Raw genomic sequence first — 17,972 nt, 5'->3', positions numbered from 1 at the left:
CTTTATATCACTTCAGCTGCCCACCATTACCAAAGCAGAAAAATGTCATATAAAGGATATGTATCTATATAAATTCATTGACTCTTCTTTTCCATCTATACTTTGCAGTGTAGATGGTCTATATTTGGACATACTCCAAAACAAAAGGAATGAATATTTCTTTGAACCCATAAGCTGAAACCAAAAAAATTTCTGTTTATACCTGGTCCAAAAATGCTATGCATATATTAGATGCATAAATCAAACCTCCTTAAAGTGGTAAACAAGCAGCCAAAATTTTATGAAATATCATCTGGGAAAACCAGCTGGGTATTTTATTTGTCTGGCAGTCCCACAAGTATGTTAGATGTCTATACCTCACACTTCTCAAATACTTTTAGGTAAAACTGGATGTATAAATAGCTACAAGCACTCTATTTAAAAAAATAAAAGAGGAACCCTTTTTACTCATGGATATGATATTCTGTATTTGTGGATTTGATATTTTGGTTTTCAGAATACAGCCATAAGGTACTACAGATATCTCTCCTCCAACAAGAAAAACACTTAGAGGTGGATATGATACCAGTAATAAACAATCGTGATGACTTAAAAGTTCCTATTTAAAAAAAAAAAATCAGGCACATGAAAGACTAGTTGCTCCCATTTGGCACGAGCCACTTGCCAAAACCCATTGTCCCTTATTCCACAGTTATAGCCAGAGGTCTGAATGAAACAGTGCCAGGCACAAAGTCATTGCATATGTGCATTGCCTTTTCCATGCCCATCTCAGTGAGCAGCACCTCCTGGGATACCAGGAGCAATTACTGGTGGTTTCCAGGCAGTCACTGCAGTAGCCAAACTGCCCTTTGAGACTGTGCCATGGAGCCCTTCCGTAACTGAGAGGTGAGCATGAGAAGGGGATTTTTAACTGAGACAGGATGAGCTGATTAGATAGTTGCTGGGGAGATAAGATCACATCAGACGTGTGGCTTCAATTCACACTTACTCTGGCCTATGGGTGGGCTGCTGCCAGTGGGAGCAGTCCTGTGGCACCCCTCAACTCACAGCGCCAGACTTCCTGCCCCTCTCGAGGGCTGGACCCAGTGCTTGGACAAAGGGCATGTGGTTCCATGAGCTGATGACCCAAGAGAAAATTATGTGAATTTTGCTATTTTGGGCAGGCTAATTTTTCATTAGCCTGCTCTGCTGCTCCATAATCAATTGATATGACTCAAAGGAAGCAGCAAGAACATGTGACTGAGAGCAAGACGGATTGAGGCTACCCTTTCCACTGGAGCCTGCAGTTACATCAGATTAAACGGAATGTGAAACCAATGTCTGCAGTGGTGGTGAAAAGGCTGCCTTCATGAAATTCATATAGCATAGACCCAAGTAGGCTTCCAGCCTGAGCCACAGTTTTGCACTCCTGTGCTGTGCATCTGAGGCATGACAGAGCTCTGAATGGTTTGAACAGGGCGGCTTGGCCACAACAAGTCCAACATGACATGCTTCCTGCCTTTAGCCCCCCTGCCACATACTTTCTCTCTTAACTGCCCAGACACTGAGACAAATATAAAGATGACAGTAGTCCACTCCAGATTACTACAAGGGCTTCATTTTGTCAACACAAAACATGGAGTGGATGACCTTTCCTTTCAGGTAGTATGATAAGGTTTAGATATGAAAGGGCAGCTTACGTGGGTGACACTCCATCAGTGTGAACCGTAAGACAAACCTAAATATCAGTTTAGCCATTTCTGATCAACCCCTTTAGAGGAAATTGGTGATATATAATTTTTGGAAGTTCGAAAGGTTGGGTTTTTTCCTATTATATTCTGTTACCAGGACTGTTATATTTATGAATTCTTTCTTGGCCTATAGTTCTCGTAGAACAATTTTGATAGCCTGCTGGATGCCAAAGGGAAGTATATATCTGGATCTGGCTAGCTGAAGAAATCTCCAAAGTCAACCTCAAGTTTCAGGGCAGATGTACAAGGTGCCTTCTACAATTACTTCTGATCATCTGTTAGAGGATTGGTGCGCATGAGTGTCCAGAAGAGGGGACAGAAGAGAGATGAGCTTAAAGGCTAAATTATTTATACTTTGTCAGAGAGAATGAGCGCTGCTGAAAAAAAACTAAAACCTCTCAGAACATACGGTAGCCAGTTCCTCTGTTCCTCCAGGAGAAACCTCAAGTAGACATGGCTAAGGAGCTTCATTCACCCTTCATCTGTGAGATGCAGTCCCATCTCTCTTGGAGAGACCAGCCAAAGGCAACTTTCATGGTTCTGTCAGAGGAGTGGTTGCTGGATTTTTGAGAGGTAAGGCAGGAAGACTGCCCATTTCTCATGCTCTTCTAGAAAGACAGCTATAAACTTGGTTTATATTTTATCTGAATTCTCCTCCTTCCATACACAACTTCTGTTTTCTCTCAAAACCTAAATTTGGCCATGGCTTTTTGTTTTGGTTTGCATACATTTCTCACTTAGTTTGTTGAAATCTTACTCCTTACAGCACAGACAAGTGGTAAAAATGTCTGCTATATGAAAAAAACCTTGTCACAAAGATGTGTTGTGCATAATTTTAGTGAACTAAATTCCCAATTAGGAAAAATTCCTTAGACCTGTCTATCATGTAACCAATAATAACTTCTGTTAAGAAAAATAATTTTTCTAGAGTTGAAAAGCAAAGGGCTGCTATTCAGGCTCCAAAATATTAAGTTGCAATCCTAATTCAGTGAGTAGCATGCTGTTTAAAATAGAATGACAAAATGTCCTTTTTAAAAAAAAACAGTGCAATGAATTGTCTTTAAATTCTCCCTCAAGGACAATCATGTTCAGATGTTCCTTGGCACCAATTAGTTTCAATGCAGCCACTTAAGAGGCATGTCTTCTTCAAACAGAATGGTATGTTACATAAAGTTATGTGGCTATTGGAAGGGAACTCACATACTGCATTAAGGTGAAGGACCAGAATACTATTGGGATGCTTAGCAGCAAATGCTAAATCACAGTTCAGTGAGGTCACATAATCAAATTCCATATTATCCCTTTTACTACATTCAACTAATAAATCTTTGGAAACTAGAGTGTGACAAGTTTATCACAGTATTTTAGCTTTTCGGTGGTGCATGGAGACTATATATACATACAGAATCTTACAAAAGAAAAAAAAATCATCAGCAAGGCCACAAGAAGAATGGCAAAAAACCAGTCTTAATGCCAGATGCAAACAGACTGAAAAGTTATGCTGAAAGATGTGCCTCCATTTTCAATTTGAACCTTCTCAACTGAAGTAGAGCAGTTTATCATTTAGTTCCAGTGAACAGATTTGCACATCAGACATTTCACTGCATTACGAATGGGACGATGTTAAATATGTTTTCACTGCGGCTCCACAGGTCACTGATGTGGGCATAAGCCAAGAACATACAGTTACGGTTATTACAACATAGCTGTCGGTCATGCAGCTAGCTCTGTGCTAACTAACAGCATTTAATGCTTAGATAATGTGGTTTCATTATTGCAAATGGAATGAGAGGGCCCTTTCCTGTATAGAGACAATCCAAGCGAAAGTCCGCACCATTCCACCAGGCTGTTAATTGAACTTTTTTTCCACCAGGATTCAAAAGAAGGAGAGGGTTAAGGGAACTCACTGATAAGAGCAACATGGTGAATGCAAACCTATGCTGCGGAAGACTTACCATCATCCAGGTACATCTGGTCCAATTCCTCAGGTTCTCGCTTGATCGTTACAGGAATAGGGGCCAAATTATGATTACTTTCCTCATGCAACTCTGGCAATGACAGTGGTTGGGTTGTTGGAGACTCATTTCTGTGAACCTTCGGCAGTTGCTGCTGCTGTTGACCCATTATGGATGAGTGAGTTGGACTGCAGGACTGCAAATAGGTTGGCTCTTGGGTAACAGATGGAACTGGAGAAGAGGGACTGTTGGGATAGAGTGTTTGTTGATAACCAAGGGGACAGCTACTGCTCAGATGTTGACTCACCTGCGGCTGCAGCATGATGTGAGATGATTGCTCGGAGGAGCTTGGGTGCACAACTATAGACCTTGGCACTTCCTGTATGGTGGGGACACCTCCAGCGGGCTGTTGAAGTCCGAGGTGACTGTGGCCCGGGTTGGGGATGCACTTGTAAGGAGAGGACGAAAGGTCGTGCAGCTTGGGGCTTGCATTGGGAGAGGGTGACATCACGGCGTTTCTCTGCTGACAGGAGGCAAAGCCAGCCACGAGGCATGAACCAGGATCAGGGGGCATCATGATCTGCTGGCTGTAGTATGGTTTAGAGAGAGGGCTTAAGCCTTGGTTCATTGGTCCACAGGTTTGAGCAGGCTCATAGTCATCTGTGGGTTCTGTTTTTATAATTGGAACTGTTAAAAGAAAAAAGGTTTTAAATAAACATGAGTTGCGTATTGGTATGATCAAGTTGGCTTGTGGCTAGGATACCCTTTGCAAAACAAACAACGTCGTGAATAAGACTCTGTGTGTCTTTTGCCTAGTTCTCCCACCCTATAAAAAAAATGAATGAGTCATCAGCACAAGAAAGTCACAGCTGGTTCTAATATTGAAAAGGACTATTTTCTTTGGACTCTCCTCCAGCACTAATGTGCTATAAAAATCTATTTGCAAATAACTGAGCTTCAGTGGAAGCTTTGGACCCAAGGGCTCCATGGATTTGTAGTAATCAAGGCAAGAATTTTAACTTGGATATACTACTGCAGTTCCACAGCTACTGATGGCTCATTTGATAAATGTCTGCACACTCAGTAAACTGGAGTATAATAAGGTAGAGATGGGGCTTTCAGAGTTCAATGAAAGTAAAGTTGCAATGATACATGACAAACTGCTATGTACAAGAAGTTTTCAATTATGTGGATATTTGTGAAAGATAAGATACGGTTTATTTAGTTTTTAATTTCTGCCAATGCCAACTCCTAAGAAATGTTAGTCAGTCTCTGTCTACCAAGAAAAACTGATTCCTGTTCTAGACATTTGCTTACTTGTTCCAAAAGATGCCCTACTGAGCTGTCAATTCTCTAAAAACTACGAGAATCTGGACAGAAATGACAGTCAATGAGCATCAACTCAGTCATGACAAGTGTAGAGCTGCTTTCTCAAATCAGAGAAGATCGTTCCTCAAATCACAGTGTCTTTTCAACACTGGCTTTCTCTCTCAATCAAGGGGAGGTGCCTTTGAAGCTTCTGCTACAACAGATGCAGTGCAGAGGTAAAAGACACCCACTTTCTCTATCAGGAAAATTATAAATAATAGAGCCAGCCTGGTCTGTAGATGTATTTTTTTCTAGACAGATGCAACTCTAATGCATACAATGCTTGAGTATGGATGCATTTATCTTCTTTCTAAAAAATTCCAGTGACACCAAAGGATATTTTTCAAAATATTCTAATAACCAACCCATTGTGGTACAAAGTTATTAATGAAACATCTTTGCACAACTCAGCTCAGAGACATATGTGTTGTGTGAGTGCCTCTGACAATATTTTGCTTGTGTTTTACAAAAACCCTTATACATTGTCCTGCCATTTACTATGTTCATGTATGAGTCTTTTTGAACCCCTAAATATGCACGTGTGCATGTGTACATATAAAACCTCTTTTAACACTCACAAATTTTGCTGGCGGTGAATGCACTTCACTACCCTTGTTTTACAGTTCCCTAGCCCCTTGTTAACTTTGTTCCTTTTATGTTCTTTTACATGTAGATGCTTGCAACACTTGTTTCAGGATTTCTAGCACCCCTAGTAAAAACAGGTCTATATATGTAACAGATGCACAGGTGCTGCTCAAGACAAATGTGCTGGGGATAACGGACTGCCATTGGATTCCTCATAATCTTATTTTCACCACCTCGTGTGCTGTACACTGGATAGCAGGGCTACTAACGCAACTGGTTGCAGAGAAGCAGATTCCAGGTTCAGTGACAGCTTTATAAAACCACTATCACACCCTTTACGAAAATGCAAGACCAAAGAAACACACCTAGATAAACACAGCAGCTCAGATATTGTAAGAAAATACCTTCAACAAGTTCCTGAGCTAGCAAATATTCTCACATGTTTTATATTAGGTTCACTGTGCTAGCACTAACCACAGCACAGCTGGAAATATGATGGTTGTTGAACACTGAATTTTCCTAATATATCACTGTTATAGAAACACCTGTGCTAAATAATTCCAAGCTCAACCACTGCTAATACAACTCCAATAAACCCTGGAGTTGTCTGACTTGTTATAACCCAGAGAAGGGTTATAGCCCTGGTGGCAGGCAGGCTGGAGACTTTACAGAAGGCAGGTTCCTGATCTCAGGCTGGTTTCTCATTGTAGCTCTTCTACAGCACACCTTTGTTACCTGATTTGCCAAGCACTTTTTTGTCACTTAACTCTGAATTATTTTCTTTATAAAAGCAATGCCATGGGGTCCATTTGGAGGTCTGATTAGTGGCCATGAATATTGTGAATCTCTTTTTTTGTGTTGCTACACTGAAATACATGGGCTGCAACCAACAGAGGATAACCATTAAGTCCTGCTCTGCACCAGGCAAAGGACTGATGGGTGGGCAGGACTCCATTCCAAAAACTCCCTTGGAGATGGTGACAGCAACCAAGGACACTCCTGGCTGCCTATAATTCAGAGTTCAGAGGGAAAATAGAGACTGTTGTTAATTACAGGGCCAGTCAGGGTAGGTCACAGTAGCTTGTTTGCTAACAGTAGGTTGGTAGCCAGAGAGGGAAGCAAGAAGAAGAAGAGATATGAGATTAAAGTGGTACCTCCATTTTATCTGACATCTGTTTACAGTGTTTTGCTCTGAACCGATACTCCTGAGCATCAGTTATTTCATGTAATGGGAAACAAATTGTCTTTAAATGGACAGATACTTACCTGCACTTAGGCTCAGAGGTGCCTGAACTCATTCAACTGAATTGTCTCCACTACCTTTTTTAATATGTTTTTTTCAGCACAGTAAAAGAAGTCACTCCTTGCTCATTATCATATATATTGTTTGTAGGCTAATCTCATAACTAGAACAGGTATCACACTGGAAGACAGGAAAAGTATTCATTCTGAAATGGTGAAGGGATTTGTATCTGACTTTTCAGGGCTTTGCTATTTGCACAGCCATTAACCCTGGGCAGAGTGAATGTATGCATCTTACCAAACTGTGGGATGGCAACCACTCACTATCCCTTAAAAAATCGCAAATGTCTTCATGGGGTACCTGTTTGGAGAAGGAAGGTCTATAGGATATATTTTTTTTCCATGAAGAACCCATTATAATGATGCAGATGATCTGGAATCAGAACTGCAAAGCTGAGCATGTCAGAAGAAATGTAAGACATTAACACTTCTCTTTTTGGGCAGACCTCAACTTTAGTATTTTACATGAATTAACAATAGCACTTGACTTGTGGAGGACAGATATACCACGAATTGCCACATTACACCTGTTAACAGCTTATTTACACTACTCTGTCCTGTTACCTGCTTCTCCCCAGCCTATGTAACTTCACCAAATGGAGTAACAAGGGCCAAAAAATCTTTGCTAGTGTTTCTATTTCCAAACTCAAACTAGCTGTGGGTCTGATATCCTGAACACTCTGAAAATACAGTGTCAAAAGTTGATGTAAACCACCTTATATGCTTTCTTTGAAAGGGCAACTATTTTCTTCTACTTTTCAAAGGACTGCAGAGAGCCAGAGCAAGAGCTGTGGGTATTTCAAGGCACACCTTCCAAAACCAATGCATGAACAGCCTGCAACTGTGCTCAGTGGCTACCCACCCACCCTCATGGTGTCTGTGGTGTTACTCAAACAATTTAGAATACTTGTATGTAACACACCCTACCCACTGTCTCACTGACTTCTGGGGGACTGAGATGCTCAGCTGGGGTGAGCAACTGCAGCTGACATAGAATAGCTGAGGATACCAACCTTAGTGTCCACCTTCACCATTTTCTCCTAGGTAGGAACCTATTTGGTTCCTTCAGAAAATCATAGATATCTGGAGTTGGACAGGACCCTCAAGGATCAAGTCCAAATCTTAGAACTGTACAGGAGAACCCTGGGCAACCCATTGGACAAACTTCTGCACGAGGCAACACAGCAGACAGGGCTGTTCACTGGCCAGCCGGGGACTAGTGTTACCACTTACCTAGTGACTCATGCTTGATTAACTGCAAATCTTTACAAACCCAAGCTCAAAAAAGGGGTTTCGAGCCCTTTTATAGATCCTCATGGAGGCACGGTAAGCTAGCTGCCATAATACACATCCATTTCCATCATCACTCACTTGCACAAGTGATATTTCACACAATGAGATACAGACAGTACCGTTAATTTTCTCAGGATTAATATTTAACAGAGAATAGTATTAGGATGACTAACCTCTAGCTCAAATATTTCAAATCTTAAATGACATAGTAAAACCCCACCAGCTAAAAGAGACACTCCTAGTCACACAGCAGGCCTGGACTGGCCATTAAGTGCAAAGCCCTACAGCTGTTCAGAACCTGCAAGCACTTTCAGCAGAAACCAGGCTATTTCTTAAATCCAGCAGAGCTATACCAAATAGCAACAAACATTGTGTCTCAAAACTGCTCCATGGTGCTGAGAAAGCACCCAGTCTTGCAGATTCTCAGCTGGCTAGAATGAAAAATTGTGACTGAATTTGCCATATGCTGAGATTTGCCCATAATAAACTTCAGCAATGAAGTCAGAATGTGTGAAGTTGTATACACAAAAGATGATACTGTTTTTACATGCAGTCAGGCTCAGAAGTAACGTTATTCATTTAGGAGACACTACTCTGCTATGGATCTGGTTCTTGCCATAAAAAGGGAAAAAAGAAGGCAAGTTTGGTTTGTATGGTGAATTTTTAAATGCCTATTACTTCACAATGCATTAGGTCAGCTGACAGACGATTTTAAATAGTGCTTGATTTTGAATATTAAAATATGACAGAGCTCACTGTTGTAAGCTAGTCTGATAAGTAAATTAATTTCTGCTAATTGGTGTTCAATGGTTCGATGATGCCTTCTTAGATTCTGAACACATGTCATTATGTCATCTAATTTAATATGAAGTTCTGAGAACCACACATTGGCAGCAGCCCTGGCTATAAATCAAAGCTTCTTACTCAGAAAGACCAGGGTTATGACATCATACCGAGGTACTGGTGGAAGACAATGGTCCTTCTGTGTGTGTCTGAATCTGGGAGAAATATTTCAGCCAGTTCTGCAAGCCCACATTAAATGAAAGGCCTTTCTAGCAGGTAAAAAGTTAATATATCAAACCTAGAAGAAAAATAATAAATCATGCACGTTCAGTAAAGGGAGTCAGAAAGTGCTCAAATGTAAATTATATGTATTTTTTGACAATTCTAACAAGTCTGTTTGCTTTTACACTTTAGCAATCCAGATGGGCTTTTAAACTTTTTTGGAGGGCTGTTATTAAAATATGCAAACTGAGAAAATAAAATCATATAAATTAAACAGATGTTTATCCTGATTAACATTTAACTAACAAATTCCCATTTTCCATGTAGTATCATCAATGTAGATATTTATGGCCCTGTAATATATTTATTTTACCCTTAAGTTTGATTGAACCTATCCAACAAAATAGCTACCTTTCATGGTGTAGACTATGATGTAGTTCCCTGGCACCAGCACATAGATTTTGGTTAGAGTATGAAAATCAAAACACTACCTTTTTCATCATATGCACACACACATTTCTTCAACTTCTAGAGTAAAGGTCTTGCAATTGGTAAGAATTAGGGATGAGGCTTTCAAAGAGAGTTCAGGAGTTAGGTGTCTAAATCTTCATTACTGAGCTGAACTCTGACAGGCTGTTCATGCCTTTGAAATCCTCCTTTGTCAGTCAGTTTTGATGCTGGCAGCACACCTTCAGAAGACACCGCACAAGTCTCCCCAGCTCCTGCTGCTCCTTTGCTGCTGGTTGACCAGAGACATAGTTAGGGATGTGGACACATCTCCAGGTACAGCTCAGCCACTCTGGATTTGTGCAAAGACAAAATCCTGGCTGTTGCAGCAGCATTGGCTGGATCCAGCACGCTTGAGTGAAGCAAGGACCTCTCCCCTTGTTCTTACTGTGGAGCAGTTAGGGAGAGGCAAGGGGCTGGCTGCCCTCAGAAAATATAATCCCCCCTTTGGTAGCATCCAAGCAGCAGCGGCTGAACAAAACTTTCTGAAATGCCCCACCAACATATCTGCAGCAGTGACAATCTCAGTGACAAGGGACAAGCATTCAGCCCCAGGGATACTGTGAGACAGTCAGTACAAGGACCTGTGCAGATGCTATCTGTGCACTTCCATCTATTAAAGCAAAACATTTTTAAAGGTTAAGCTACTATCAAGCTTTAGCTGTTAATTAATAAATCCAGAACACAGTGACTCAGAAACAAAGGGAGCCTCATGCTATCAAGAAGCTGTAGGCAGCACATGTGTGAATGCAGCTTTTATCTGCACAAGTATCTGAATTCACCCTGTCTTGCTAGTACACTGCTACTGCTGCTGCTCATTGGGAGGGCTAACTCTAACATATGCCTGCCTGCCCTTTTTGGGTTTGCGTGGATAGATTTTTATGGGATCAGATGCATATGTACAGTTTTATACAAGAATAGCTCCAGGAAGATGGAAGCCTTGCGCATACATCTCAGCATATAATCTCGGACAGTGCCGTTATCTGATTTGGAAATGCTTTCTAGCTAACTCATTTGCTAAATGCTTTTCAACAGCTGTTAAACTATTAGGTTATTCTACACATATTTATAAGACAGAAGATTATATATGGTAGCTTGGTGCATGCACTGCTAAACCGGGTTGGGAGGAGTGGAAAGTAGGTGGAGGGCATTTGGGTTGTGCTAGTACAGAAGATGGACATTGGCTTTCTTTCAAAAGAAAAAGGGGAAAATTCTTAAAAGGCGCAATTTTCCATCACAACACTTTATTAAATCCTATGATGCTGAATATGAAAATCAAGTCCTGTGATATGCCCACTTGGGCTGCTCTACTGCTGTTCCCACAGTGCAGTGCAGCACCTGGCTCCACTACTGCCTTGAGCTGGAAGTTTAACTGTGCATAATACCCAGGCTACACTGGCCAAGGCTTTCTATGTCATCTCTGTCAGATACGTTAAAATTCACTGGGTTGAGGTGTTTTTCAATTATGCTGCACAACATTACACCACCAGTGCTGACTTTACCCCTGCTTCAAGAGGAGAAGAATAGGAAAGTAGGGTCTGTGGGAAGGGGTCCTGCAAGGACAGGGGCAGCCTGACAGTCCTCATCACTGGCAGTCCTATGAGATGCTCTGCAAGGACAGGTTGTCAGGAGGGCATCCTTACAGCACCAGTCCTATCCACAGATCCATCCTCTCTGGAGAGGTGTTTGGACTTGGCTGACCTGGGACATCTCAGCTCCAACATGGTCTTTGTCTTCAGAGGAGAATGCAGTTTCTTCCCCAGTCTTCCTTGCCCATCCATTTCACTTCCAGCAACCTCCACCACTGTTTCCCCTTTAGGATTAATTACTGGGCTAGATTAATTTTGATCAGCCACTTGAGGAGAACAAAAATAAGCATCTCCTGTAATCCAGCCCATGTAATTCTAAACTCCGTTCCCTCACACAAGTTTTACCTTTTGCCTTTTAAGCTAATTGGAAGATCCCAAAGCCCCACACTTGCTAACATATGCATGTGAAATCACTGGGAAATAAGGGAGGGAGTCCTTGAGATGCTCATGTAGAAGGGTTTGGTGACCAAAACTACAGGCTGGGTTTTGTTACCTGAAGGGAAATATTTGAAAAGAGAAGTACTGCCAAAAGACAACTTTATGCACTGGAAGTTAACTGTTATGAGTGATCATTGCTGCTGCTGTGGACCCTGATGGTCAGACACAGCCAGGGGCTTCTATACAGTGCTTGTCCACCCCTGCCTGTCTCAGGGACATCACACAGGTAATGCTGGCTTTCCAGGTGACAATGGAGCACTGCACAGAGAGGCAGAGTTCTGCCCTTAGAGATCAAGACAGACTGCATCTCCAGTTTGGATGTGGCTGGCTAGGCTCTGGTTGACTGCTGAAAATGGATGTCGCCCGGATGAAGTGTGGTACCAGCTGGGTATCCACTAGAGCATGCAGGGGTGTAATGCTGGTGAGTGCCTGCTCTACTCTGCCACAGACCTTGAGTGGCTGCTGGATGGGAGTAGAAGGGCTGATGCACTTGGTGATCATGAATTTTATGACTGTCCTAAATGGAAACAGGACTGACAAAATCTTACCTGCTTTTAGTTACTCTATTAGATGTCAAAAGTAACAACCAACCACTGAGCAGCCAAAATGAAATAAACTGTGACAGTGTATAGTGTAAAAATGAGTAACTGTGATTCTTACTTTTACCTAAAATAAGTCCCCTGCGGTCAACATTTCTCCTCATCCCTTCTGTTGTCCTATGCTGCCCTGCACCAGCTTTGCAGCAGTCTGGCTGTTCCCTGGGCTGGATGGAAACACTTCCAGAGGCTCCAGGCCTGACTCAGCTGTGCTCAGTCCCCTTGTCGAGGTGTTGCCCTCCATGGCTCTGGCATGATCATGTTGCATAAACCACAGATTAGAATCCATTCACAATGCAGACTCCGAATTTGGCCCTGCTTCCCCAACAGCCTCCAAATCATCATCTTTTTTCAGAAAGGACTAGGCTGATAATTTTGCCAACCTCAAGCAGGAAAATCCATCAAATACTGAAGAGGTGAGAGGTCTCAGGAGACAATCAGCACAAGCTGTGTGCTGTGTCCCATTAGAGTGACAACACTTTGCATCCTCATTTTGTTGTTTTCTGCCAAGGCGGCCAATGTCATCTTTTAATTCAGAGAGTGAGGTGTTGGTGCAAGAGCCGAGGTGATAAAGAGGCATGGCTGCTCAGTGCAGTCACCAGAAAAGTGCTGATTGCACCCATCTGTAGCGCAGAAAGGGGATAATTTTAGAGCAGAGGCAGAAGTCAGGAGGATGCTGACAACAATGTGCAGTGGGCACTTCTGATGTACACCAATAGGTGGTCCTGCAAGGAGCAGGTAGTTGGACTTTTATGATCCTTATGGGTCCCTTCCAACTTGAGATATTCTATGATTCTATTCCACAATTCTAAGACCTTCAATTTCATACCACAGTGCTGTAAACCTCAACACTAAGGCACATCTAGTCACCACAGACAGGCTCTCAGCACAACTGCCTACATGCAGCTTTCAAGGACCTGCATCCCCACCAAATCACTTTGGCCAGGTTTTCAGAGGAGCTCAACACCTTGAAGACTTTGTGCAGATGACTGCAGGGAGGCAAAAGAACTGCAGAAAAGCTGGTTCTGCTGGAGGCTATGCAGTTGAAAATCTGGCCCTATGGGTAGTGAAACACATCTCAAAAGTTGCCCATAATATTAACACCATTTTAATAAATACTAGAAGCAATGAAATGATTTTTTAATAATGCTTTGACAATTAAGAAGCCTGACAGAAACAGAAACCAGAAATACTTTATCATCAACTGTTTGCAAAAGTGTACTTTTTCATTCCAGTAAAAGAAACACATCAACTTTCATTTTTCAATCTTATTAAATATTTTCTAGGCAAACTTGCCTGTCTTTGGTTAGTCTATTTTCCAAGAAAACTTTCTGGTATTCACCATTCTTGATATCAACATTCATTAGATATTAGAAAACACAGAGAGCACTCACTTCAATCTGCAAAAAATAAGTTCTTCAACACATTTCCTCTATTTTGATGTACCTACTTAAAAGAAATCTGAACAAACAGACATCTAACCCTTATCATTCAGTGAGTTGTTTAAAGTCTTCTGAGCAGGAGAACGCCTTCAGCTTTCTTAAGCAGATGAAAACACAGGTTTTGGAACCACAGCATACGTCTGGTTGCTTGTGTACTTCTTCAGGCTCTCCAGGTTACTTTATCCCTCAAATGCTACTGCTTACATCTAGTGATTTCAGAAGACTGTTCCTCCTATTTCAAATGCATATATGGGCCAATGATACAATAAATTCATGGAAGCAAAATGATATGCAGTCATAAACAGAAATTAAAACCAACCATTTTTCTACAGGGTAGGGTTCACAAAGGCAGGGTTCACCAATGGTTTTCCAAAATGTTCTGCTGCACATAATGGAGCCGCAGAGCCCATCTGCACAAAGCTGCAGCAATGGAGGCACTTTAAAAGGTGAATATCCAAGGGTCTGCTCACTGTGCTCTGCTCAGACTCCTGACTGCAGCATCTGGTCCGGAGCCTTCCTCCCCAAATTCTGATGGGATGTGGCAATGCAAAACGTATCAGTACTTACCATATGAGCTGCGGGAATTCACCTGTGCCAGAATGGTATGGAAACTACTTATATTTCTGCACCAGGCATGTCTGGAGAGGATTCTCAAGAGCCTACAGCCTGCAGGCTCCAGGACAAAACTGATATGCAGTTGCTCAGTGATGCGTAACATTAAAGTAATACTAAAAAATGACATTACAGTCATTTCTGCACAATATAGGCTAAGACAGGATTCAGGGATTGCTCAGATTTAGCAGAACAATAAATCAAAATTTCAATTAAAAGTGGATTATGAGTACTTAGGTTTACAGTCTATCCCAAGCCAAAGACTTAAGCAAGCTCATTTTCAAGACCTTGGCTCCATTTGTGAAGTGTCTACTTTCTGTTTTGTTTTGTTATTTAAACTTTTCATTTACAGAGCAGTAAGATTTTCATTTTTGCAGCGTTTTTTTGTTTCTGAAGCAGGAACTCATCTTCACAAAGTAAGTCCCTGCTCTGCAAAACACTTGAGCTAACAGAGGAAAGGTACAATCCTGCCCCATCTCCGCAGCACGGGAGAAGTCTTATGGAGACGAAACCATAACACTCTGCTGGAGATGGCAGCTTGTGCTGACTGCATGTCACAGAGCAGTACTCCATGGAGACGCTATAGGACCATCCATAGGAGGTGGGATGAGTGAGGCCACGTGTCCCTGGATCCACTGGCTGTTTTCCCCTAGGGAATGAGGAGAAATAGGAGCTACAGGAAAAAAACCCCTACTGCTCTGCGGTCGGCGTGGGAGCTGCACAGCAAGCCCATGGCTCTCCCACTGGTCTGCATGTACCCACACCCACCCCAGGATCACAGCCAGCGGGCTCACACGATATTTATGCTTTAGTCCATATATGGTATTTTGCTTTGGTACAGTCCAGTTGAGCTGTAAAATACATCTAATGCGCATTATGAAGCTTTTAAAAGCTCCCTCATGCTGCAATACCTGCAAAACTACAGTAGGCACTGAAATAATAGCATTTTGATTAGTCCTAAAGCAAGGAAGGAGAAGCAGCTTACAGTATACCATCTGATCTGTGTGAAACCACATCTTACACTTGATGATCACTGACATTTGCTTCTCAAAACTCTTCACCTTCTCTGTTTGTGGGATTTGTTTAAACAAGAGACAAACTGTTAACTGGGCCAAAATCACTTATCTCATTTACATAATTTACATTTTTTACACTGGTCACCCAGTGACTGTTGACTCAAGTATTTTTTTCCTTACGAGCTAAACTTTAGTTTTCTACAATGTCTTGAATCATTATGAGAATGTTGTGACTGAAAGCAATTAAGGCAGAACATCCTAAAATGACTCCTAGAAATACAGCAGCATAAATCACTGATTCAGTCACTATATATGGTTTCTAAATACATAGTTGAAGTGATTGTATGTATCTTTGAAAGGCAAGGTGGAAAAAAACACCAGCTACGTAAGGGCAAAACCTTAAAGCTCTAACACAGGCATTACAACACGTGCATAATAAAAACATACTATACTATTAATTCTGATGATTGCAGAAGCACATTCACTCTTACCACTGTTATGAGAGAGGTTGCAAAGAACATAACCTGTTTCTCAATTACCTATATGCACACATACATGTGTATTAAGAGAACGTGAGTGGAGAACCAAACAGGAACGGGAGGAAGGCATATTTACTACAAATACCTTTGCTTTACCCTACCCCGGTGTTACATTTTTTCTTTCAGGTTTCCCTACACTGAAATGAAAAGATTTCCCATGAATTTAAATTGGTACAGCAGACTAAACAAGATTCTCAGTGATTTCAACAATTACCATAATTAAAGATGTCTTTGCAGAATAAAGCCTAGGCTGTTTCCCTGTTAGGCTAGCCTGTCACTAGCTATATATTCCCGTCTCTTCACATCAAATGAAACATCAAATGTTTCAAACAGAGAATGGGGGTAGCATAAACCAACTCTGCAGCAGTGAGTGCTGCTCCCAAGGTTTGGAATACAATGGTAAAAAATGGCCTGTGTAAAGGCTGGAGGGAAGATGCTGCTTAATAAACAGCAGTTAACATGAGGCATGAATCTGAAATATTTATGAGGGGAACTTGGGTGACAAGGCAATACCTGATTGCCTCTACAACTGATTTTTGTTGCTGAAAAGTGTTGTGGAAGAGAATAACAACTCTTTTTCTTTCCAATTTAAGAGATGAACAGTCTTTAAATATACACAGACATCCCCACTGGGGATGAAGTTTGCATAAGTAGGCTGACTCACTGAAGCATAGCTACACAGCACATATGCAGTAAGCAGTCAGTTGCCCATGTCAAGTTTCCTGTACTTTTATTATAAATTAAAGTCCTGATAAAAGTCCGAAGTGCATGCATGCTAACTGGGTGAAATTCCAAATGTGTACTTTAAGGGATTTCACCTGCAACAAGTTGGCAGGTCTCTTCAAGTCATGTGACATGACTCGAGTATTGCTTTGTGGGAATTTCCCTCAGAAGGACTATTTTCACTTGGAAAGACTACAAAAAAGCATAACCTAATAATTTTTCTAATTCCTCTTCCTTCCAAAACAACAACAAAACAAGTACCTTTTTATTCCTGCCTTCCCCAAAAGAGCGTTCTCAGAAAAAGAGCCATTTCAAATAATAATAAAAAAAAAAATAAATCTAAATTTACTTGCTATTAAAATCTTCATTACAAGCCTGCTTGGAATTCAGCTATCATGAGTGACTTTATTGTCACTTCACAGCTATCAATATAAGCTAAAAAAAAAATACTGGCACATGTGTTTCTGAACATTTCCCATACATAAAGCATTTTGTATGGAGGAGCGCTTTGATCTCCATCCATGTTGCCCATCTCAACTTTCATCCCCTGTGAGACAGCGAGGTGCAGGATGACTGCAAGGAGAATCCACACATCACTTCCAGCTCAGAACCCAGAATGCTTACAATGCTGTGGTGCAAATTCAGAAGTGTTATTCAAATGCAATGTATCTTCTGGGGCCAGAAATTCAGACTGAGGGTTGACAGCAACTTAGCAGAGAGCTCAGTGCCTTCACAATTTGTAACTACACATGTGTTTATGTTGTGGTTCTTCAGCTCCCAAAAGCATAAGCCCTTGTTCCAACAGGTCTCTGCCACCAACACAAATGGAAATAATCTGCAGAGGAGGTCTGTTGTACAGAGAGCAGAGAGAAAGGTACCTCTCATGCGTTGATTCTCACTCTCATTTTAGAACACCAGGTATAACATCCAAATTATTTAGGTAACTAAAAAATTACCAGAACCATAAATCTTTCTAAGTAATCATCATTATCTCTCAGATTTTACTAGCAGAGATAAGGAACATGTTCTGTTACCATTAGCAGGGAGATAGGTGAAAAGCTGGTACTGGCTTCTCTTTCTTTTTCCGTTGCAGACATAGAAGTTGACCTGAACAGGGCTGGTAATTCTCTGATTGCGGAAAGGTGGTATCTCGACCACCAGTGAATTCTGCAAAAGCAACACATCAGAAAGTCAAGGCATGACTAAGGCAGTCAAGCTGTACAACAGTATTCAAACATCAACCCTGAAAAGGAGGTGCTCGGGCTCACAAGG

General features: G+C 41.5%; 1 protein-coding gene across 6 annotated transcripts in view; it reads right to left on the bottom strand.

The window, feature by feature from the left end:
- Window positions 1–17,972, bottom strand: part of NFATC1 (nuclear factor of activated T cells 1) — a 111,195-nt gene that overhangs the window by 27,453 nt on the left and 65,770 nt on the right. For 2 of the 6 annotated variants that reach the window (XM_064666223.1, XM_064666231.1), the window contains exons 8-9: window positions 17,735–17,867; window positions 3,686–4,372 (exon numbers count right to left, since the gene is read on the bottom strand). In XM_064666223.1, coding sequence (XP_064522293.1) covers window positions 3,686–4,372; window positions 17,735–17,867 — 820 coding nt within the window. Of the gene's footprint in view, window positions 1–3,685; window positions 4,373–13,460; window positions 15,072–17,734; window positions 17,868–17,972 lie in introns of those variants that run through there. The other 4 variants (XM_064666238.1, XM_064666249.1, XM_064666259.1 and 1 more) reach the window with 4 other exon arrangements.

The sequence above is a fragment of the Pseudopipra pipra genome, chromosome 1 (assembly GCF_036250125.1).
Source record: "Pseudopipra pipra isolate bDixPip1 chromosome 1, bDixPip1.hap1, whole genome shotgun sequence".
In the NCBI taxonomy this organism is placed as follows: domain Eukaryota; kingdom Metazoa; phylum Chordata; class Aves; order Passeriformes; family Pipridae; genus Pseudopipra; species Pseudopipra pipra.
Note: the sequence above shows the minus strand (reverse complement) of the source record. Positions and strands in the feature narration are given on the sequence as shown.